Source organism: Microtus pennsylvanicus, chromosome 9, assembly GCF_037038515.1.
Source record: "Microtus pennsylvanicus isolate mMicPen1 chromosome 9, mMicPen1.hap1, whole genome shotgun sequence".
Lineage (NCBI taxonomy): Eukaryota > Metazoa > Chordata > Mammalia > Rodentia > Cricetidae > Microtus > Microtus pennsylvanicus.
In genome coordinates, this window is record NC_134587.1 from 77,438,648 (window position 1) to 77,463,700 (window position 25,053).

General features: G+C 47.7%; 1 protein-coding gene across 2 annotated transcripts in view; it reads left to right on the forward strand.

The window, feature by feature from the left end:
* Positions 1-598: 598 nt before the first annotated feature.
* Positions 599-25,053, forward strand: part of Prag1 (PEAK1 related, kinase-activating pseudokinase 1) — a 55,634-nt gene continuing 31,179 nt past the window's right edge. The window contains exons 1-3 of one of the 2 annotated variants that reach the window (XM_075986532.1): positions 599-926; positions 5,412-5,829; positions 8,553-10,351. In XM_075986532.1, the coding sequence (XP_075842647.1) occupies positions 5,539-5,829; positions 8,553-10,351 (2,090 nt within the window). In that variant the 5' untranslated portion in view covers positions 599-926; positions 5,412-5,538. The remainder of the gene's footprint in view (positions 927-5,411; positions 5,830-8,552; positions 10,352-25,053) is intronic. The other variant, XM_075986534.1, reaches the window with a different exon arrangement.

Genomic DNA, 25,053 nt, shown 5'->3' on the forward strand with positions numbered 1-25,053 from the left:
TATCTCGAACTCGTTGTATCTCGGCGAGTGACTCACGCAACTGAAAACGGTGTAAACACAGGTGGAGGACGGGTGCCCCAGCATGACTGAAGGCCAGTCCCCTAGGCCAGCTCTTGCATTCCACTGCTAAACGCTAAAGTTCAAAGAGGTGTGCTGAGCCATTTGCTGAAGGCCTGAACACGAGGGGCTAAGCGGGACTTGGAAGATCAGTATTGCTAGCCCTGCACCAGTCAACTTAAGGTTCTCCAGGATAACAGTAAGTGGCGGTGACGATGCTCACGCCCCTTTCACAACCCACCGCCCTTGATCTCGCAAGGCACTCCGACCCCTCGCTTCCGCGTTTTCTCGCTCCCAGCCAGGGTCTTCCAGGGTCGGCTGGTTGGAGAGATGTGGAATGCATTTACCCCGACACACCAATGGTGTGCACTTGGGTTAAGGACGGCTGGGAGCACGAGAGCTCATTCAAGCCGAACTGCGCTGAGCAGGAATTGAGCTGGGGACGCTCTCGGGGGCTCAGCACCGGGTCGAGGGGCGCCAGGGCTCGGGCTGGGGGCGGAGCCTCGGGGTGGCGAGCGAGAGGGCGGGGCGCGGTGCGGAGTTCCAAGGGACCCGGGCAGGGACGGCCGCCCTCCTGGCCGGTCTGGGAACGAGTGGAGTGGCGGGACGCGCAGGCCCGGTGGGAACGCCGGGCACGGCCGAGGACTCTGGGGGTGCGGCGGGAGCCGGGCGGGCGGCGTCACCCGAGGCGGAGGGGGCGGAGCCGCGAACGCAGCTGCCACCCGGCCGCCGGGCCCAGGCAGAAGACAGCCGCCCGCGGCCGGGCAAGCTCTGCGCCCAGACACGCTACAGACAATGCTCAGAGGCGCCTGGAGGGGCAGCGGACGACTGGGCCACCAACGGCAAGGCTTCGGGAGTGCAGCCCCGAGGTGAGCCCTCCACGCTCTCTCCAGATCCCCTTGCTTTTTGTCTGGCGAACGTGGCGGCCCAGGGGCTTTCGCGGGGTCGCTGCGGTGGCCAGGCGGGCCAGCCCCTGCTGGCGTCCCCCGGGGTGACAGGCGACGGATCTGAGCTCGTGGAGAGTCCGGACCGCGTGCGCTGGGTTGTGCCTTCGGTGCAGGCGCCGAGCCGGGAAGGCTGGGGAGTCGGAGGGGGTGTTTTCAATTCATTCGAGAAACGCTCGCTTTTGAAGCCGGGAAACTTTTCCTTGGAGTTCGGGCAGGGGGGGTGGGAATCGACTGCTGTGATGGTTTTACTGGTCTTGCTGGTCTGGCCACGCTGTTTTGTTTCTTTGGGGCTGCTTTTCGCCGTGAGTATTGTCAAAGGAGCAGAGGGACAGAGGCCATCCGGGCTGCTCCAACCAGACCCAGGTGACGATTTAGGGGTTCAGAGAAACCACCTCTCACCTCTAGGCAGCAGCGGATCTCCAAAGGAAGGTGATGATGCCCTTTTGCCGAACCTCGGTGAGCATTCCATACCTGGAACTGGCTCGCAACCTTTGCTTGTACTGCCCCCTCTCCAGCCGGGCGCACACACCCACATGAACCCACATGCACACGCATGCACGCTTGCACTTGGAAAAGAGAATCTCCACTTGTGAGTCCTGGGGACGGGAATGGAGGAGGTTGAGCATTCCCAGTCCACAGCGCTCTTTCACTGTGTCAGTTCTCCCAGGTGAAGCTCTACAATGGTTTGAAAAGCCCGATTGCAGAGCCTAAAGGTCTAAGGGTGAGGAGTTTTGCCATGGCTTCAGTCCAGAGTCAGGCTGCGAAGGTTTAACCGATCTGCAGCTCTCAACTATCTCTTATAGCTCTTTCTGAAAACATTTGACAGGAAGACCCGAGGAAAGCAAATTGGCTTTCGTGGGGTCCTTCAGAATTTTGCTTCCCTTATTGGTTCAGACTGTAGAGGCTGCAAGTCCATATTCCTCCTGCTGAGTTAGATTGCTTAGCAGTGGAGAAAGCAAAAAAAATAAAGTTATGTAAATATCATAACTTACCCTCAGTGCCTGGGGGTGGGGTGTTAGGGTGGTCACCTTCTGCTTTCTGCCTGAACCACTCTGGCCAATGGAACATAATCCAATCTATATATTTTTCATGCATACCTTTTTGGGTGTTGCATTCATTTAATTCTTAGATTTTACATTAATTAATGTTCATTTCTTTGCAAAAATAGAATTATTAAGGTGAGAATTTTCTGGATTTCTATCAGTGTAAGACATAAGCAAATTTGGATGCAAATATGAGGGGTATTTGGAACCAAAATACTTAGTTTAATGGGGTTTGGCCACCCTGATTCTTCAGATTCTTTTAGAGATGGAGTGGGAGTGTATCTGACAGCTCAGCCTTGTAAACTGTAGCCGCAAAGCTAGTGCAGAAGTTTGCAGAGGCAGAGCAATTTTATCATGACTTGGATCACAAAGAATGCTGAGACCTTTTTCTAATCTTACACCGGCAGCCTCCCACTGAGAAATGGGAGAATTTGCATAATTCTGGGGGCCCCGCCTACCCTCTGAGGTAGGAATGTGAGCCAGAAAGGTACCATTCCCAGGCTTTGGAGAACTGGCACTACCCAGGGCGCTCTGCCCCTGCTCTGTGAGTGTCGCTTGCATGTTTCACCATCATTTTACTGGAGGCAGTTCCAGGCGCAGAAGTGCAGCTGGAAGAGGCTCTTCTAGCTAGCTCCATAGACAAGGTGGGAATTTCTGTGTCCAGAGACTCATAGTGAGTCAGTGATGGTGGGGAGCCCAGAGTTTCCTTTGTTTATTTTATTCCGTGATGTCCCTTTAAAATCCTCTGTGTTTCTGGGCGGTTGTATGGTCCATGCTGTGATCAGCCTGCAGAAAAAGTCAGAGTTGCGGAAGACAGCAAAGGAGTACTCAGAATTTAGTGAAGGGTCTCAAGGTAGCTTCTGGCAAGATTATGGTAATCAGGAGCCCACTGAACTCTCAGGGCTATCAGAGGCTAATGGCTACCAAGAAAAGGAGGGGGGACCAAGAAAGTGGGGTGTCGGTGTTCTGGATTGACTGTTGAAGAGGAAATGAGCCGTGGTCACCCAAACTGCTTCTGTCTGAATGTGTAGCAGCCTCTGAGGAAGTGGTTGGATGCCAACCTCCTCGGCTCCCCCAGCCTGATCAGGAAGCAGAGGAGCCCCGTGGAGTTAAGGTTCATGCTCTCTTCCCAAAGTCCTCTGAGGGGCACTAGAATCTTGTCTACAGTGGACACGGGCCTCGACATGGCTTTCCTGTGACTTGGCAGGTCTGGTCGGCATCAGAGTCCCTAGAATATCAAACTCAGCTTCTCTGAAGACCAAAAAATTTCCTCCTCCACCCCTTAGAAAATTTAGCAGCAAGCCTGCAGCTCTCTGGGGCTAGTGACTGTAGGGGAGAGACACAATGTGGTCATGATTCCTCTGCTTTACTGAAAACCTGTGACCTCTTCTGGGAGATTTGATAAGAAAAGAACCTGCTGTTTTGGGTGTATTGGGAGGAGAAGAGCCTCGCCTGCTTCGTTAAAGCCCCTACAGTGACAGCAGAAGCATTCAAATTTCAGAGTGTCCATTTAGCTCAATGATGAAGCTGTTTCCTCATTAATTGGCTGGAATCGGGGTACATCTGGCTCCTATACTCCTTGGATAAGCACCTTGTCCATGAGTGTGGGAGAGGAGAGAAGGAGTTCTTCCCACAAGGAATCTGGAATGATCTTTGGAGCTCCCGGGTGATTCTATCTGGCTAGTCTGACTGTTGATTGTTTAGAGAGAATTAACCTCAGGCAAATTCTCACCAGCTGAAGTGGAGTCTAACCCCCAAGGGCAGTGCTTTCCCTGTTTAAGGAGAATCTGTTTATCTCGGGAATGGCCACAAGATCTTCCGTCAGGAGCAGTTCCCTCAAGGATGCCAGTTTATCCTTAGTAAAGAAAATGAGCCATGGGCTGTTGGCAAGCTACTTGGCATCCTGAACCAGGTGAAGGTGAGGTGGGGCGGTCCAGGCAGTTGCTTTATCTTCCTAGGCCAGCACACTTAGCGCCGATGGCCAGGTTCCAGGCTTTGTCGTTGCTGTAAGATCTGCACCTGTAGAATAGGATTCACAGCTACCTTATAGGATGCTATTTGGATCATCTGGGTGATGGTTTTAGATCATCATCCAAAAGGCCACAGCCCTTTGAGCTCTTCTTGAGGAGTGAATTTCCTGAGGACTATGGGAGCATATTGAGCTGTTATATTTATTTTCAGAACCAACAAACTGTTCTGACAAGGTGACCACCTCTCCCCATGGATACGATAGTGAAAACCTATTGAATAATAACTCCTCCCATATTCTCTGTCCAGTCTCTGTTAGGCCAGGACTACAGAGTTAGGCATTTCTGTCTTCTCTTTCCAACTTGGCATGTAGCACCCTGTTTTGTTTTCCTCAGCACAGAATACAGTGATGTAGAGTAAGCAAGGCGGGGCGGGGGGGGGGGGAGGCAGAACTCCCGTGATGCCAAACATCCTGAGGAGGTGCCCCTAGGGACAGGCTAGCACCACACCGTGGCTCTCCCTTTTTACAACTTGTCAGAAGTGTGGATAACACCGCTTCCATTTCAGAGTCCCTGCCTGCGTCTGTTCTGTTCCCGTTTAGCTCTTGTTCAAAACCTTCATTATTACCCTATAAACCCTAGATTTTATATGTGGTACTACTTTGTGGTTTTGTTCTTGGGCTGTGCCTCAGACTTTGGACACCTCAATTTCTGGAAAAAAAAATATAGGGACTAGGTACAGGCTTCTTATATCAAACCCTAAAATACCCAGTGTTTGAGGAAATGAATTGTTACACTGTGTGCATGTCTGCATGCATGTGTGTATACGTGTATATGCGCGCATGCACGTATACCCACACATCCGTATGTGGAGGCCAGACATTGACATTTGGTGTCTTCATCTATCTATGGTTGTACACTTTTTATTTTGAGACAGGATTACTCATTAAACCTGGAGCTCGCTGATTGCCTAGACGGCTTGGCCATCAAGAGCCTGGGGTCTTCCTGTTGCTACTGCCCAGTTCTGGAATTACACATGTGCAGTGTGCTGTCATGCCCAGCTTTTCAGTGGGTGCCGGGAATCTGAACCCAGATCCTCACGCTTGCCCAGCAAGCATTTTTTACCTACTGAGCCCTCGTCACAGAGCCTGGAATGTCTTCTGCGTTGTCTTTTTGAGAAAAGGGGCAATGATAATTTGTATAGTTTCAGATAAATCCGCCTGACTAAGAGCTTGTGACAGCTGAGTCCAGGCCCCAGAAAACCAGGTCGATTCCCCTTTGGTCGTCATTACTCCTTACTTTCTCCTTCCTCATCTCCAGTTTCATAGTAGTCTCTTACTACTCCACGCGTCTTCTGGTGGGGTAGACTCCTAATCAGGCAATGATCTGCCTTCCAGGGAGCTGATCTGGAGCCCATCTCTGCCTCCAACAAGACTACATCAGAGAGCCGGGCCCAAGATGAACCCGCATCCTCTCGGCTCACAGTGCTCCAGACCATTCGACTGAACCCCCGAGAGCCCAAAGATGTCTGCGTGCAGCGACTTTGTGGAGCACATCTGGAAACCTGGATCTTGCAAGAACTGCTTCTGCCTGCGGAGTGACCACCAGCTAGCAACTGGCCTTCCCAAGGCTAGAGCAAGCAGCCTCCCCGCTGTAAGTCGCCTGCCCGCCAGGCCTGAGAACTGCCGCCTGGAAGATGAAGGTGTGAATGGCTTGGCCTACTCAAAGCCCACCATTGCTGTCAAACCCACCATGATGAGTTCTGAGACCTCCGACTTGTGGACTGAGGCCAGCCTAAGCGCTGAAGTCCCCAAGGTGAGGCTGACTAACCCCGCTGGTATTTTTACAGGGGCTGTTCCTCGTCTAACACATGGTGGCTGGCTGCTAGCCAGGGAGGGCTGTTGGAGCAAGAATTCTGCAGGATAGTTGCCTACTAGCTTGCCCTGAGGTTACCGCCTCCCTACAGCTGCTCTTTGGCTATTCCCATCTGCCTTTCTAGTTCTTCCTTTAGGCTAATATCTGTTAGTCCAGTACTGTAGGATTATCTGTCGATTTGGAGACTTATAAACAAAAAACAAAACAAAGAAAAGCAAAAGCCTGACATTACTGGGTGTAACTTTAGGTATTACAGAAGCTGCTGCAGCCATTGCTCAGTGCCTGCCATACACCCAGCGCCCTTCCCCAGTGAGCTCTGCCCATGACCAGTGTCGTTGTCAGCACTGTCTCCACCCGCTTCCCTTCCCGTGCATTGCAGAGGAATCATCGCTACATATATTTAAAAAATAAAGCCTTCAAAGATACAACCACAATGTACACAATCACCTCGAAAATAGCAAATTAATTCCTTAGAATCATTTGCTATTCAGCCATTGTTCGTTCATGCTTATATTTTTTCTATTGAAATTGTATGTGTACGTGTAGGCACATGTATGTGGGGTGTGCGTATGTATGTCCCTGTGTGTGTGCCAGAGGTCCACTAAGGTTTCTTCCTCGGTTTCTCTTTCCCTTCTTATTTGTTTGTTTAGTTTTAAAGATTTTATTTGTGTGTTTGTTTGTCTTATGTGTATGAATATTTTGCTTGCATATGTATTACACCATGTACATGCCTGGTACCTGCAGAGGCCAAAAAAAGCTTTCAGATCTCCTGAAACTGGAATTGCAGACGACTGTTAGCTGCTCTGTGGGTGCTGGGAACCATCAAAACCTAGGTCCTCTGGAAGAGCAGCGAGTACTCTTAACCTCTGGGCTGTCCCTCCTGCCCCTCTACATTTCTCGGCTGAATTGACTGGCCACTAAGTCCCCCCCACCCCCAGCATCTGCCTGTCTCTGTCCACTCCCCCAGCCCTGGTGTTAGCGGTTTATAACTTAGGAGAGTTCTGGGCATCTGTATCAGGGATGCATCTTTGCATAGCAAGTGCTTTCTTTACCCATCGAGCCTTCTCCCTGACCTTCATACTTCCAGTTTGGAAGTATAGGTTTAGTCAGCTCTATTTAGGACCACTAAACATTTATATCACTAGAGGTTAGATCTTTCTTCGTCTCCTGAAAGGAACCTTTCGAAAGGTATAATTATGGAAAGGGTGTGTGAGCCAGGGCTCTGGAGGCTGCTGTCTGTGGACGTGTCTCTGAGACGGTATGCTTAAGACGGTCTAAGAACTCCTGTTCCACGGTGACCTCTTCTAGTGTCCGGGTTCCTTCAGCCCGTGCGGTGCACAGATCAGGAAGGGTGTGTGAGTGTCTGTGAAAGCAAAGGTCAGTTTTAGATCTAGAGTGGTTTCTGTGAAGAGAGGCATTTCCTGTGGTGGCAGCCAGCCCCATGTCCCTTTTAGAGCTGTTCCGTTTTCCGGGAGCTGGCTCTACCCATTCACCCAGCCAGTCTTGACACCTTCAACTTTCACCTACATAAGCCGGTGAGTCTGGAGTCCGAATGCCGTGCGTGAGGAGCCCCAGACAAGCTCTGCTTTGAGGCTATCTGTACAAATGGGAGTGGTGAAGAAGGGAAGGAAAAGGGACATTGATGGGCATGACCAGGTCACACACATCTCTCTGTCTTGTTGTCCAACTCGTCCAGCCGCTTAAGCCGGTGGGAGTGGAGCTTACATGGCTATACGCTGGGAGAAAGGGCAGCCGTGTGGCATGGCCCAAAGGGAAGCCTGGACCCAGCTCAGAAGCCATCTCTTTGCCTCCTAGTCTGCACCTCCTTCTCATATGCGGTGTGTTTAAAAATCATTCAGGAGCCAGACAGTGGTGCTACGCGCTTAATCCCAGTACTTGGGAAGCAGACATAGGCAGATCTCTGAGTTCAAGGCCAGCCTGGTCTACAAAGTGAGTTCCAGGTAGCCAGAGCTATTACACAGAGAATCCCTTGTCTTAAAAAACAAAACAAACAAACAAAAATCATACGGGAACCTGGAGAGATGACTGCTCTTCCGGAGGACCCAGGCTTAATTCCAAACGCTCACATGTGTACTTACCATAGTCTTTGACTTCAATTCCAGGAAATCCAGTGCCCTCTTCTGTCCTCCTTGGGCACCGGGCACTCACATGTGGTGCTCAGACATACATGCAGTCAAAACACCCATACACCCAGAATAATAGAATCATTTTTTTTTAAAAAGAAGAGAAAGGAAAACAATCACTATGGCTTCTTTCTTCAGGAATGTTCCATAGCCGGGCTTATCCAGTGACCAGTCAGCAGAAGGAAATACTAAACGAAATTTCAAACCATTTCCAATCCGGTGGAATTCTTTCCCCTAGTCATTGTGAATTTTCCCTGTTTTTCGGTTTCCGGGTTTTGATCTTTCTTACCTAGCAGACATGAGGCGAAAACATTATAATTCCTGGGTGGGACGCATAGCTCAGTATCTAGAAAGACAGATGGCTCACTGGGTACCCTAATCATGATCATCCCACTGGGGAGGTCAAAGGTCAAACATGGGCAGGTGACAACGATATTACTTGCTTTTAACTTTTTCTCTTCTCTGATAAAGGGTAACGAGTTTCTTTTTTTTTCTTTTTTAACCCCGGGGGCTGTGCAGGTCAACTGGAGAAGGTCCCCAGGAAAGCTCCCACTCCAGAAACAGGAAGATGGGCCAATAGTTTACCTAGGCAGCTTCCGAGGAATGCAGAAGACTGCAGGCGGCCTGGCCTGCACAGATGGCAACTCTTGTTGTCCCCCGGCCTATGCCATGGTTGGCCTGCACAGCCTAGAGGCCCGAGTGGAGAAGAACACGGCTTTCCAACCAGTAAACTTCCAGGAAGAGCAGGCTGGGAGGGAAGAGCTGCCCTCGGCTCAGGAGAGCTTCCGCCAGAAGCTAGCTGCCTTTGCAGGGCTGACATCCAGCTGCCCCAAGGGCCCCAGGCCCTGCCCTTCTCCACAGCCCCTGCGGGAATCCCTGCCCTCAGAGGATGACAGCGACCAGAGGTGCTCTCCCTCTGGAGACAGTGAAGGTGGAGAGTACTGCTCCATCCTGGACTGTTGTCCAGAAGCCAAGAATGCTGTGCATAGCACTGAGAGCCCTGGCAGACGGGGAGGGGACCGCTCACCCGTGTGCTGGGAGCAGAGGACATGTACAAGAGGGACAGAAGAGGAAAAGCGGGTTCTGAACTCACCCAGAGAGTGTTGTGGCCAGGGATCCACGGCGAACCCACCCCGTCTGGGCCCCAAGAAGCCATCCCTTAACTCGGAGGCTGCCAGCTCTTCAGACGGCCTGTCCTGTGGCAGCCGCAGCAGTGGGGCCAGTAGCCCCTTTGCTCCCCACCCTGAGAATGACTACTGCTCCCTTGTGAAGGAACCAGGCCCGGGGAAGCAGCAGGACTCTGGCTGCCATGTTATCACCTCTGGCAGATGTGTGGGACAAGCTGGAGAGCTCCAGCCACCAGCCCTGCCTCGGGAGGCTGTGCAACCTGAACCCATCTATGCGGAAAGTACGAAGAGGAAGAAGGCAGTGCCGGTGCCCTCGAGGTCCGAGACCAAGGCGGAGCAGGTCGCCGCTGACCACAGCCAGGGCCAAGTATGGACAGGCGACACCTGGGCTCAGAAGACATCCTCTGGCTGGAGCCAGGACAAGGAAGGGGCAAGCATGGCTCCTCAGGTAGCAACCACCATCACTGTCATTGCTGCTCACTCAGAAGAGGACCACAGGACGATCTACCTGAGCAGTCCTGATTCTGCCGTGGGGGTGCAGTGGTCACATGGGTCTTTGACCCAGGACATACAGGCTGGCGAAGAGGAACCCTCGGTTGTGCAGGGGCTAAGCTCAAGGGAGAGCCATCCACATAATGTGACTGAGAACATGCCCAAAGAGAAACCCGCCATTCCTCCCAAGCTGTCCAAAAGCAGCCCGGGCGGGTCCCCCGCGTCACCGGCAGCCTCCCCTCTGACTGACCACAGTGAGGGGAACACTGGTTGCAATAGCGTTGGACCGCAGCTTTTGTCTAGAGTTCCTACTAACCGAACTTCTTCCTGCCAGACCAATGGCGTTGCCACTGGGGACCCGGCCAAGTGTCCCCCACCAACCACCTCCTCGTCAGCCTTGGACCAGAGACGGCCAAGGTACCAGACTGGTGCTTGGAGCCGCCAGTGTCGGATAGAGGAAGAGAAGGAGGTCGGGCAGGAACTGTTGAGTCAAAGTTGGGGGAAAGAAGTGGGAAATGGTACCACGGACCATTCAAACTCCTCCACCTGGCACCGGCTCCATCCCACGGACGGCTCCTCTGGCCATTACAACAAAGCTAGCACTGGGATGAGCAAATCGGCTTCCTTTGCCTTTGAGTTCCCCAAGGACAGAAGCAGGATGGAGGCCTTCTCGCCACCTCCCCCGCCTCCAAAGTCAAGGTGAGTACCACTGCCTGTGGAGTAACAGTCCTAAGAAAAAGCATAGGTCTGTAGGGCCTTTCCCAGAAGGCTTTGCTTTTGCCGCTTGTCTGGAAAGCCTAGGGTCCATTCTGGAGTGCTGCCTGCCAGCGCCAGTGTCTGCCCAAAGGCCATTGTACATTATGTAAATTTCCTAGAGCCCCAGCTCAGCCTCGAGAAAGCAGGAACTCTTGCTTGGTGTGTGTGCTCGGCAAACAAGCCAAGAAGCCGTCTGTGGACTGGCTATTTATAAAGAATCTTACAGAGCAAAGAAGCACCAGGGGGCTGGGGATATAGTTCCGTGGCAGAGCACTTGTAGCAGATGCGAGACTGTGCGCGTTTAATCTTTAGCACTGTAAAAAAATGCTTGGGGCTGCAGTGTGGGCAAGCTCAATGACAGAGCCCATGCTCAGCCCAGTGAGGCCTAGGGTTGGCTCACCAACATCACAAAACCAAACAAAATAACGCTACTAAGTTGTTGCTCCTTTTGCTACTTTTTAAAAAGCCGACCCCCTCCTCCAATCTAAGTATCTTCCATAGTGTTTTCTTGAAAAGCTCAGAAGCTTCATCGGTTGCAACATAGAAAAGCCAGCTAATACAGGGCTCACACTATAGGAATTAGGTAGGTAAAGTCAAGAATGTGGTCAGTAAACCATTATAGCTATATTGAGCCTCGGGGAACTTTTTTTTAAAAGGAAGCTTTGCACATGGTTAAACACCCCTGATGTGTGTTTTTCAAAGGGGAAAAAAAGTACAGTTTGGGGTCGGCGTGCTGCAACCCACAGCTCTCTCCATCTCCTTGCTCTTCCTCTGCTAGTTTAACGCGCCTTTCAAAAGCTCCGGGGAGATAAATGTCTTCTCAAAGCTATTGAACTGTGAATGGAATTTAAATTCTGGGGAATTTTCCTCCCCTTTTAGTGAAAGCAAGCAAGACTGATTTTGATGGTGGAAGGAACAACCTGCTGTTACAAAAGCCAGGCTTTCCAAACGGTCCCTCAAGATCTGTGGCTGCCGGGGTTCCGTTTGAACAGCGACCTCTAGGTTTGAGCACAGACAGAAGCCGCTGTGACATTTGGCTTTGAACATCAAGGCGTTTTAGCCTGTGATGTGTTCTAACATGGGCTTGCCCTCATGGCCGCTGCTCTGTGCCGGTATTCCATTGGCTACTCACCACACTGTATTGACACCCTCTAGAGTCTTAGGTGATTGTAGACTCAGTCGGGTCCCTCAGCTACACTTTTAACTCCCTCAAGGAATGAATGGTTCAGTAGCTGAGTTCGCATTATAGGCCACTTACTGTGGGGGTAGCATGGATTTTGTTTTTCAGATGCGAGACATAATAACTCATTTAATTCTTGGATTAGACCCCTAAGACATGAATTACCAGTCACACTCTACAGATCACAAAATGGATTGAGAGCTGAAGAAATCAGTCCCTGGCAGCTTCACCACAACTTGTAGCTCAGCTCCTAACCTTACAGTACACATCCAAGCATATAGGACCAGAGCAGGGTGTGGGAGCAGAACAGTCCTGGGGGCCGGAGAAAGACCAGATTCAACATCACAATGCCAACCACACGCTGTCTCCCAGAGTCTCCAAAATGGGATGCTGTACTTGTCTGACACACTTTCTCTCAATCGTTTTCTACACTGATTTCTGTGTATGTGCCCATGCCCACGTGACATGTGTGGTGGCCAGAGGACATTTTGCATACGTCAGTTCTCTTCTTCTACCGTATCCCTTCCTGTGGGGTCGGGCTCTGCACTGAACTCCGTTACCAGCTGAACCAGCTCAGACTCTTACCCCGTTTTTGAAATGAAATGGACAGAGTTCACTGAGAACGGTAGTTATTACTCAGGTAAAAGGTGCCACAGGATTTCAGATGTGGCAGTGGCATTCCTATCTTGTAGGAATCAGACCGATCCAGTCTTGGAAATAGCAGCCAAGTCTTAGAAAAGTAACTCAGACTTCTCGCTTAAGAGTCACAGGACTTGAAGAAGTCCTGGTCACCATAGCAACATGACTCAGGAAGGGTTTTAATTAGCATCTAGGGTGAGTTGAGCAACTCTAGGTCCAATATGCTATGATGAAACCTTTGGATTATATGTAGCTCAAATAAGGTAGGAACCTAAGAGGTTCCATTTTTTCAAGAACAAAGAAACAAAAACCTCAAAACCATGGCATTTTGTTTAGAGTAAGTCAAACTAGCTCGTCTGCAAAGCATTCTCATTTTCCTGTGCTGCCGGCATCGCCTTTGGAGTCTTTGCCTCTCTCCTGTAAGCAGGTGGACAGCAGGTTTAGGACTATAAACTGTCTTTGAAATCTGGTACTCAGTATGCATTGAATTCTTTTCAGAAAGACAGCAAAGTATTCCAAAGTATTCTGATCTCAAAAATCAAGGTGTAGGCAAATGAGACCATTAGGAGCGACACAGCCAATACCAGTCACGGGGCACGTCGGTAATTAGGGAAGATGATATCAGTTTTCCACGATGGAAATTGTGGAGCGTCTTCAGGCAACGTGGACGATTAATCTGATTTCCATGCAGAGGGCTAGGCTTTGTTTCTAACGATCAGCTTCGTTAGGTGTGTTATGTATATGGGCCCGGACAAAGGTTGCTTCTTGCAAGGGCTGAGTTATGTTCTACTTACATAGTGTGGAGAAACAGAAACAGATTCACCTGCTTTCTGACCCCTATCTTGAAGGGAGTGGCTTGGCTTTCTCTGGTCCTTTCGGTGAATGTGGAGTTGCTTATCTGTCTTTGAGATACTTAACCTCTTGCTGTAATGTTTTGCAAGACAGCTCTGCGAGCCTATTTAATGTGCCTCTCTTGGCTGAGTCTGGACTCTTTCTTACTGACCGCTGCCAAGGCAACTGCCTACATCCTCACAACTGCCTACAAACTCACACGGCTATGGCTTAGGATGACGGACCTTACCAGGTTTCTGGGTCACCTTGTCCCAGTTCAGGGCAGGAGATAAGGATTGACAAGTACGGTTGGTTGTTGGCTAGGAAACAGAAAACTGCAGGCAAGAAGTGTGGGCTGTGCATGCACGCTTCCCCTTCAAGTCTCGAGGCATTTCAAGGAGAGCAGCAGCACCTGGGAAAACAATTAAGATGCACAAGAAGTTTCTTTCTGCCTTTTGTTTCTGGGCAGACGCAAATCTAGTGTGACTTGACTTACGGCTTTTGGGAGACAAGGTCAGCGGGAGGCGATTCTTCTGATTAGGACCGGCAGGCGAGCAGTTCACAGAGGGACCCAAGTTAGAAGGGTAGGTCTGGGCTCAGAGGTGGCCTTGATAGTGGAACAAGAACACAGGTGGGGTGTTCGTGTTTCTCTACAGTCCGGGTGGGTCCAGGTCAGGCTAATTCAGAGAAAAGTTTCCCATGGAAGGGGGAGATTTTTTTGTTTGTTTGTTTCAGTGTTACCAGTTTTCTATTTAATCCATTCCATGCTGTGTTCTTCTTTCTGTTTGGAGGATACTGGGAGGCAACGCTCTTCCTTGTTCAGTTCCCTCCTGTGTCAGAGGGACAGCGTCTTTGCTAGCAGGAGGAAGTGACACATCTTCATTGTGTGGTCTCCCCCGAAACGTGGTCACACAGTATGGCCCCAAGGACAGGAAGGGCGGCGTGAGTAAAATGGCCATTTGTCCTCCGCCTCCATACCCAATCTGATTAAAGGTTCTAACGCTTGATTTCAGCCCCATTTCGTACTGTAGTGAATTAGAGGGGAGACTCCAATGCCTAGGAAGTCTCGAGACTTCATGGGCTCACCTGGGTGGCGATTTGAAAAACCAGTTTTTATTAGGGAGCACTGTGTATAGAGAACCTTTTCTGACTGTGTGTAGCATTTCTGATCATGTTTAAGAAAGAGGTGGAATGGGGTGAGGGAGAATGCATACTGGGCACAGTCTGTGGGAGAAACTCCATGCCCTCCGCACACAGTTTAGCAAATGGAGCAAGGTACGTGTGTCAACCATGAAGTTTATACCCCGCTATGCCACAGGCAAGCCAGCAGTTGGCCCCTTCCCATGAGCTTGTAGGCAGAATCTGGAAACAGGGCATCTCATACATCATAAGCAGGAAGTATTAAAGTTAATTTCTGTCTTCTTGTTCTCTTGTTCTGTAATTTTTTAAACAATTTTTGACTTGGTGGATATATATATATATCCATCCATCATTGGAGATATATATGTATGTATATATATAATCTTTAAGGAACTTCTATGCAATTTTGAGCATGTCCTTGACTGCCTAGAAGTTAGATAATCTTTAAATCATTGGACATCTACTAATGACCTGCTTTTTTATTGGACTGTGTGCAAGACCCTTAGAGTCCAGTCATAAGGGCTTTTCCTCTTAGGTTCTCAGGATTCCATCAGTGTGAAGAGCTATAGGGATATTCTTCTCGTAGGGTCTGAGGATTCATCGGTGAGCATTAAATGAGCAAGCCTGCAGTCTGACCACCGAAGGCCCACCCTGCTTTGATCCAACGCCTCCTCTGACCTCCATACACATACTGTATATAATACATGCAGGTGCACATAGATACACATAAGATTACATAAGTAGGCATTAAACAGTTATTGTTGTGTGTGATGTGTGGGGGCATGGGTGCCATGCGATGTGTATAAAGGTCAGCGAACAACGTTGTGGAGCCTGCTGCACCTTTGTGAGGGTTCTGGGGCTCGAACTCAGGGCACCAGGCCTGCTCAGATGCCCTTACCTACTGAGGCATCTCGCCCGCCCAGAACTTTTAATTTTTAAGGAGGCCATAGCACACTGTGGATTCAACAACATTTCATTTGACTTTTCAACGGAAGCCCATTGCAATTCCATGGCTGTCTCTGCTCAGTAGAATGTTGCCACCTCGGGTTAAATAAGCCGGGGTTAATCATTGTCCATGCTTCAAGGTGGGCAAACACGGTGGGGGACAAAGCATTCTTTCAAGGATTAATCACTCTCCAGCGATTGTCCATTTTAATCTTGCAAGTGGCCTCTGCTACTTAGCTTTGTTTTTTTTGTTGTTGCTGGGATTTTTTGTATTTTTTTTTTAAGCCAAACAGGTGTGTGGAGCCAGTCCCCTCTTGCCACGAGAATGTTCCTTTCAAGTAGTAATCACCTAGAATCTTCTTTCCCCAGCAGCGAATTTTAAGAATTCTAGGGTGACTTTGCTTCTCTGAGCATGACTTTGCCGTTCTTTCTGAGTGAGGTTGGTTAGGAAACACAGATTAAGATTTCTGTGTGACAGGGACCTCTCTGTCTACGTCTAGTAACCAAAGGGACTTGATTGCTGGGGTGACCTGACGGCTTGGGAGACATGGAAGTAACCAACTGGTAGATAGTTTTCTCATTGGTGCCCCAAAGCTTTTTAGTTACATAGGGATAGTGGATTTGATGAGCGCTAAGTCCTTCTTTCGTGATTGGTAGATGCACCGCAGAAAGGCCTGGCTGCCCTTTGTGCAGGTAGCAAGCGCGTTTCTGATGTTAAACATCATCCGTCTCTGTGTTTGGAATCGTTCTAAGGGCTGCGGGCCGATCCCAGGAAATGTCAAATTCCCTGCTTCAGCTAGCTTATGCCCAGTGTCCTAGATTATTTTCTCTCTCTCTCTCTCTCTCTCTCTCTCTCTCTCTCTCTCTCTCTCTGTGTGTGTGTGTGTGTGTGTGTGTGTGTGTGTGTGTGTGAGAGAGAGAGAGAGAGAGAGAGAGAGAGAGAGAGAGAGAGAGAGAGAGAGAGAGAGAGAAATGCATCCACATGTATGCAGGTATGTAGCTCTGTGAGGGTGCACCTCGGTTTTGGAGACAAACTCTCTCACTGAACCTGAAGCCCACCATTTCTACTAGATTGGCCAGCAAGCTCCTCTGCCCCCACATACACCGTCCTTCCCCCAGCATTAGAGTCACAGCCCTGTGTCACCATTGTCTAGTGTTTTAGGTGGGTGCTAGGGATCCCAACCCAGGACTTCATTCTTGGTCCACAAACGTTACCCGGCGAGCCATTGCCTCAGTCCAGTGGGCTTTCTTGTTACTCAGGTGTTGTTTCTGACACTATCAGATGACCCCGACTTACCTGGAGTTTGGCTCACAGCCATCTCATACTCGTTCACCGACGTGTTTTCAAAACCTCTCCAAAAGTCTAGAACCAAGCTAGGCCATCGGTGTCACAGTATGCTCTCAAACTGTTGGAACCTCATCAGGAGGGCTGCTGCGCTTTGGGAGTTCCATGTCAGTAGTCAAGATGAACGGGAATAAAAACATGCTGCATAAATCCAAGAATCATTGAGATCAGTGGACATAGCAGTAAGTAACTTAAACTTGAAGACAGGTCAGAGAGCAGAGTCTGAAATTTTAAAATAAGTCATCATTTACTATAATTCTTCCTCAAATGTGTAGATCAGAGCACAAGTAAGCCTTTGTAGCCCAGTGTCCTTGAATCATCTATCTCTGCCAGCTCAGATCCATTAGAATACTTCCCTGGAGCTTTACGTGAGAACCTAGCTTGTGAGAAAGTTTGCCGCAAGTGATTAGTGCTGTCTGCAGGGTGTGCAGAGATGGAAGTCCTGACATGTGTGGTAGCTATTTGTAAAATCAGCGTAAAAACCTAAAATTTGCCATCTAAGATGCAAAAAAAAGGCTGGTGCTCCATAGCCATTCTCTATAGTAACTTAGTAATTCAGTAGTGCCTTTATTTTGGGGATGGGGATCTTTATTCTGTCTAGTCTAGAGTTCCTAAATTGAGTATTAGTAGAAAGTGTAACCTTTGATTTCTAGCTGGCAAGCCAAAAAGTCTTGTTCCGTTTCAATGAGTGATTCAGATGATCCATGAATCATCATTAAGTGACTACCTGTCCCTTAAGGGGGTACTTATTTTTATTAACCTTACACTAATTTTTTCAGTCTTTAAACCTGTGAAACAGAGTGTGTTCAACCCTTTCCTTTTTGGCTTGTCCCTTGGGCGGATATGGGAAATGTGTCAGAATCCTGAGTACGGTGAATCTGGATGTGGAAATGAAATGTTCTGAATTTGAATTAGACAAACAGAACAAAACTGATTTCCTAACACATGCTGATAAAAGATCATCTTTTTTATAAAGATGGTTTCTGGGGACAGGGCCCATCTCTGAGAGTCGATGTGCCCATGTGTTACGTTTACTTGGTGTTACGGCTTGGGTCTAGAATGTCCCCAGGTATTTGAATACTTTGTCCCCAGTCATTTCTGTAGGGGCAACATTTAGGAGGAGGGAGATGTCTAGCTGAAAGAAGTGGATCACTAAGTGTAGGCAAAAGTTTCTGTCCCATCTGATCCCACAGCTATTCACTTCCAAATAAATACACAGAGGTTCATATTAATTATGAACTGTTTGGCCTATTATGTCAAGCTTATTATTAACTAGCTCTTACAACTTAAATTAACACATAATTCTCATTCATGTTTAGCCACATGGCTTGGTACCTTTTCTCAGTAAGGTAAGGCATCCTTATCTTGCTTCCTCTGTGTCTGACTTGTGACTGTCTCTCTGCCTTTCCTCTTCCCAGAAATCTCCTAGTCTGGTTGCCCCGCCTATACTTCCTGCCTGTCCACTGACCAATCAGAGTTTTATTTAACCAATACCAGTAACAAATCTTTACAATGAACAAGAGCATTATCTCATAGCAACTAGGGACTGAGCCTTGAGATTTATAGACCCATTCAATTTCCTGTCTCCTCTGCTCCTGGCAGACCATGGATGTAACCAGCTGCCTCATGCTTTTGCTGCCACAGAGACAGAATCTCCCTCCAGTACCTATGGCTTGCCAATTGGTCCAGGCTAGCTGACCACTAAGCCCCTTGCCCCCATCTCCCCAGTTCTGGGGTTATTAATTGCCTTTAGTCCTAACTTTTGGTATGGACGTTAGGGATCAAGCCCAGGCCTCCATGTTTGCACAGAAGCACTAACTGAGCTATTCCCTCGGCCTCAGTTATTACTGTTTAAAAATGTCCCTTTTCTATGTACATTACCCCCAAATTTTACAATAGAGAAATTTTATGTAAATTCTAGACATACACCCTCCATCCTCTGCTAATACTGCTCTCAAAGCTTGTTCCTCGTTTCCTCCAAAGGTGTAAAGAAAGTTCTTGTGTGTTTTCTGTGTGTAGTAGACCAGGCCCTTGTCGTTCAGGGTCGGTGGCTTCTTTTATGTCGATGTTTATTTCATCCCTATATAGTGAAGACCAGGTCTGAGTAGAGCCTGGACCATTTACTAGTGGGGGAAAGTATGGATCGTTTCTTAGATGATTTTAGCAAACTAGTTTATCATAAGGAAAAAGAATGAAACTAAACCCATACTGAAAGCCTGCTTTATATCATCGTATATAAAGATGGATTTCACGGGGATAATGACGGTGTGAGAGAGAAAACCAAAAGGAGGACTGGAAAATCTTCGCCCTAACATACAAGCTGTAGCACAATTGGGAGGTTTCTATTGAATGAGGGTACCACACGTAGGGAGCTACTGAGTAGGAGATGGAAAGGTGACAAAAGACAGAAACAGAGGGTGTCAGATGGTCACAGTGCACCTGGGACAAATGAGGAAATCGGCAGCTAAGGGGCCAAGAGATGTGGGTAGACCATGGGGGGGAAACAAACTGTACGGGGGCGGGGGAGTTCTTTCATCTTACTGATACTCAAAGGACGGTGGGGAGATGGCTCAGTGGGTAAAGCGTTTGCTGCACAGGTATGAGGCCTTGAGCTCAGATCCTTAGAACCACGGAAAGTTCTATACGCTATAGTATGCGTATGTAATTCCAGCATTCCTATGGTGAGATAAGAGGCAGACATAGGAAAATCCCTAGAAGCTTGGGGGATGGCTAGCCTGCTGTGTGCCATGGACAGAAGACTCTGTCTCGGTGAAAATAGAAGGCCAGGACTGAGACCTGAGGTTGTTCCCAAACCTCAACTTGCACATCACAGCATACCTGTTGCACAGGTGCACACGTGTGCATGCACGCAGACACACACACACGTACACACAAAGATGGAAAAGTATGGCAATAGCAATAAAGAGAAGCGAAATTAAGAAACAACAAGCTTGCCACACACCAGATTTATACATCCGGTATTACCAAATTTTAGTAAAGGGGAATAAAGCTGTCTGCGTCCTGGTGGTAAAAGTTGAGACTGAAGTGACTTTTATTTTCGTAAAATGTTTTCATAAAATGTAGTATGATGTTATCTCATAAAATTAACTCTTAGAGTATACCATATCCACCCAATCTTCATTCCTGAGAAGTACACACAGGGGTCAGTAAAGGGACATATACAAGGAAAACCGTTGCAGTATTGTTTATATAGCAGGAAGTTTGAACAATCTCAGATAGTCATCTCTCGAGAAACAGGTAAGTGAAATGTCATGGAGTATAACATAGAACTGCTTAATGAAAGCCCAAAACAGTGAAGGAAAAAATGTGTCCAGACTCTTAGATGGACCTATCAAAGGACCGAGGACACATTGCAGAATGCAGTTAATATGCATTAATGTAGGCACAAAGTAGCAGTGTAATGGGCCGTATCTCTCTGGGCTGTGGGAAGGTTTCCAGCAAGGGAACCCAGAGCCTGGCACCTACTAAGCCAGTGCTCTACCACTGAACCACATGCCCAGGCCTATCTGAAAGCTTGCTGGGATTACAGGTCTGCACCTCCAGGCCCAGCTTCCCTTCCCAAAATTTTCTTACCTTTTTAGGTGATTTTTTTTAAGCTGGGGTGAATTACACTTAACTCAGAGTTTGCAGTCCTAAACCAATTTTACATGTAAAGGTGAGTAGTCAATACGTCTCCATATCTGTAGGAAATGGATTCTACCCAAAGATCCCAACCTCCCTGGATGCTCAGGCCTCTTTTCATACACCTTAGCATTTACATATGACCTATCTCACCCTCACCCCCAGTTACCCTAAATCATCAGTAGAGTTATCTGAACAACCCACACAGTGTAAATGGTTTGTCAGTAGTTGTTGTACTGGAGTGTGTGGAAAACAATGGTAGGAAACAAAGTTGTGAATATTCTCAACAGAAACCATGGTTTCTTAAATACTGTCTCCCCATGGCTGGCTAGGCCTGCAGAAACGGAACCCGTGGGTTGAGAGTTGACTACCCATTCACATAGCTGTACAGTTGATCTCCAGAATTCTTTTCATCTTGCAAAGCCGAAACTGCACATCAAACAATAACCCACCACTTTCCCTTACCCCTGGCCCTGACAGCAACCATTCAATTTCCTGCTTCTGATTTTGTGTTAGATATTTCATGTAAGTGGGGTCACGTGCTAGATGTCTTTTTGTGACGGGCTGTTGCCCTTGGCACAACGTCTTCAAGTTTTGACTATGTCATGCTTGGACAGAATTTCCTCTTAAGGCTTAATATTCTGCTGTGTCCTGTACCTTGTCCATTCATCTGTTAATGGACGCTTGGACGGCTTCCACTTTTATAGCGGTTGTGAATAATGTTCCTTCGTTCATAGCCTCCTGTGCCCTGCCTTTGATTTCGGGGGTTGGGTGGGAGAGAGTATATAGCCAGGAGTTAGAATAGCTGAATCATTTTATATCTGATTAAAAAAATCTTTTTGGAGTAGCTGCCACCCAGTGTTGTCTTACAACTGTTGTGCCGTCATTATTTTCACCGGTGGTAAACAAGGGCTCGGGTTTCCCCATATTCTCTCTAAAACGTGTTACTTCCTGGGGATTGTTTGATATATATATATATATATATATATATATATATATAGTATATATATATATATAGTATATATATATAGTAGCTCTTCTTATGAGCATGAAGTAGCCCTTCATCGTGATTTTGATTGCCATTTCTTTCATGATTCATGATTACTGATGTTTTTTTTTTTTTTTTAAAAATCTTTCCATGTGTTTTCTGGCTATTCTAAACTTTGGAGGAACGTCTGTTTGAGGTCTTTCCCCATCTTAAACTTCCGTTGTTATTACTATTGTCACAATTACTGAGTTGTGGAAGCCCATGTGCACTGTGTGTTGAATCCTTATTAGACATAGTGTTTGCACTCTCCCTATGTTGAGTGTGCCCGCCGATGTATGAAAGCTTTTCATTTTGGTGCAGTCAAACTTACTGTTTCCCCTGTGCATCTCTCGGTTCAATTCCCAGAAGTCAGTGCCAAATGCAATGTCATGAAGCTTTGGTCCCATTTCCTTCTAGCAATGTGATGGCTTTGGGTTTTATATTTGGGTCATTGATCCATATTGGGTTAGTTTTCATTGATTAGAATCCAAATCTATTCAATATTCTAATCTAACACACTTACTGGAATGTCCTTTTCCATCAAATGGTCTTGCCGCCTTGGTGAATATTGTCTGAACATATGTGTTCAAATAAGTTCCATAGTCTCAATCACCACCGTTTTCTAATAACTTTTTTAATTAAAAAACCTGAGATTTTCAACCTTGACAACACTATTTCATCTATTTGTTGTGGCTCAAGAATTCATATCAACCTTAGGGTGAAATCTCAGTTCCTGGGGGGACCTATCCTGAATCAATTGTGGCCCTAGATAATTGCTGCATTTTTCTAGAAAAGTACTTGGCAGGAGCAAAGATGGCAGGTGTTTGGAGTAATCCAGACTGATAGCGGTTGTAGCCAAGGCTGATGGTAGGGAAATGGAGCTATTGAGGAACTGACCAGGGGGTGTCAAAAGAGTAGTTATGGCCCTTCTTGGATAGCAGCCTGGAGCAGTATGAAGAAGGGGAAGAGTTCATCCTATCAGCATTGCTCCAAGCAGCCTTCCAAGCGAGGGTGGTAGAAACGGGGTCTGCTATAAAGAGACACTGGTTTCTTAAGACCCATACTTGGGTACAGGTGCATCATCAGGAGAGTGGCCGTGAACTATTTGTCATCCAAAGACAAGAGTGTGAGAGTTCGGGAACCAGACTCACCAAAGCCAATAGCTTAGGACGAAAAATATTACCACAAGGCTTTGGGAATCTTCGCAGGTGGGTAGATGATTAATGCGCCAACCAAAGTGACTCACATGGTGACAGGAGGTTGAGTCAGCCACTAGAAGGATTTGCTGGCTCATGAGGACGGGATGTGCAGAGGATAATTTTTGTCCTAGGAAGCCTGAGGTATTCTAAGGAGCTTCTCGTCTGCAAACAATAGGATAATACAATAAGGGCTGCTCTTTTCCTACAGATTCCTATGCTGAAAGCCAGGCAGTGAGTCGAGTAACCTGATTGGCTGGGGACAATGAGTTAAGTAATCTGGTTGGCTGAGGGCAATGAGTTGAGTAGTTTGACTGGTGGGGGGGGAACACAATGATTTGAGTAACTTGATTGGCTGGGGACAATGAGTTGAGTAACTTGATTGGCTGGGAGCTATCTTGATGTCTCCATCTGGAGCTATGCTCTAAATGATCCAAATGTTTAACACATAGATTCAAAACGAGGTCTGAACAAATTAGCTCTTTGTGGTTTATTTAAAATTTAAATGTGTCGACTTGGTTATCCTTTCCTCTCTAGACTCCCTGAAATGCCATAAGGGAGAAAAAAAGCAGGAAGGTGGAGTGAAGCCGCTCACCCTTCTGATTTTATAGTGGCAAAGACACGGCTTGATTTACTGGAGGTAGCTGGTGTCATCGCTTGGTTATCTCTCCATTTGTCCATCCTGTCTTCTATTCCTCTGTCTGTCCATCCGTCCAACTAGCACTTTCTGTATGCACGGATTATTCGTAGAACTTTGTAAATACTAACCCTAGGACCTTCCCAGCATCCTTAAAGAAAAATGTTCATTTTTTACATTATAAATGGGAAGATAAAGCAAAAAAACTAAGTACATTTTTTTTCCCGAAACCATAGCTAGTAATGTTGGGAAATCCCCATGTTCTGGCTAAGCTACCACACGGGTGGCCTCTGAGGTGACCCGGAAACTCATTCAGGAGGTTAATCAATTGCTTGCATGGCTGCTGTTCTCCACAGGCTCCCAAAAGCCCAGCCTATGTACAGGGCAGCCATGGGAGTACCCTCTGTGACTGGCAGTTGCTTGTTTTTAACAGCCTTCATCTCCTCTCCCCAACCACCCCTCTTGTGTGAACAGAAGGGTGAAGCCTCCTTGTTTCTTACAAACTTTCCAGACTGTAGGCTGGAACACGTGTTCTTAGTGGAGTTGAATTCTCAGCACTCACCGCTTGGACCTCAACTCCTCGTCTCCATCTTCTGTCTTCCCTGAAATCTCATCCCAGGAGGCTCCAGGTACCTGGCAGCCCAACACATCTATGAGAAAGCACACACTTGTGGCCTAAACACAAGACTGCCTCTTAGAAACCCTAATGATCCATCTTTAACTAATGTTGTGTCTTTTAGCAGCGGAATGTAGAGTCAGGGTAAATACCTGCGAATTTCTGTTGACCAATTTCAGCATTTTGATCATTGGCTGAACGCAACTAGTAACCAGAACACTGTGTGTGTGTGTGTGTGTGTGTGTGTGTGTGTGTGTGTGTGTTCCTCAGAGACTATCAGTATGCTAGTCAATGACAAAATACCTCAGGAAATAACTCAGTAGAGGGAGGGTAGGAGGATTCATTTTGGCTCATGCATCAGAAGATTTCGAAGATGGTCAGCTAGCTTCTTTGCTTTGGGCCTGAGGTAATTCAGAATGTCCTGGCAGAGTAGCCTGCTCACCCCCCCCCCCCCCGTCAGCCAGGAAGAAGGGTGATAGTAAGGGAGGGGTTGTGAACAACCATACCCTTTTGCTACAACTGCTAAACTTTCCATTGTCTTACAGTAATAACTCAGGTGAAGCCCCCCCACCCCTCCCCCACACGAGTGGGTTAGCAATACAAGCCAGTCTCTTCTTTTAGGTGCCATCTCTGGGCATGGTTGTGCTGGAGACTCAGCATATGAGTTTACAGGGGACATTGAGTCTGTGGGTGAGATTCCAGATGCAAAGTAGAGCAGCAGGAAAAACCAGTCTCGCTTGGTCTGATACACTCAGTCAGCGTTGCACACAGGCTTCTTTTTGCACACACCAAGCAGTTAGTTATGCAGAGAATTGGAGCAAGGCATCTTCTGATTCAGCCCTGTCCTGTCACTTTCTTGCCTGGAGACAGTATCAGCTTCTGTGGTTTTAAGGTTTTAGTCCCTGGTTGTGTCTGCCCTCTTTCAGATCCTGATGACAAGCCCCGGGGTTGTTTTTGGCCTGTGCTTCTGACTGAGCTGTGCATCGGGCTCCCATAATTCCTTCCCTAGGCTTGATTGATTTGCTAGAACAACTCAGGAAATAGTTCCATTTGCAGGTTTATTGTAAAGATCTCCCAAAGGCTTCTGATGAATACCAGGTGGAATGATAATAAGTCAAGGTGCTTGGCCAGGGTGTGGAGCTTCCGTGTCCTTTCTGGTCACCACTCTCAGGAAACAGATGTGTTCAGTTCCCCGGAAGCTCCTTAAGCCCCCAGCCCTTGGATTTATGACGCAGCCATGATTGATTAAAGCATTCCCTACTACTGATCAATTTAACCTTCAGCCCTCTCCATTCCTAAGAGCTTGGGAAATGGGGCTAAAAGTCCCAACCCTCTGATCCTGCCGTGGTCTTCCTTCCTGTGTGACCATCTTCCGCCCTAGGACTCCTCTAGATACTATCAGCTATTAAAAAACTTATTGATATATAAAAAGATCCTTAGAGTTTTA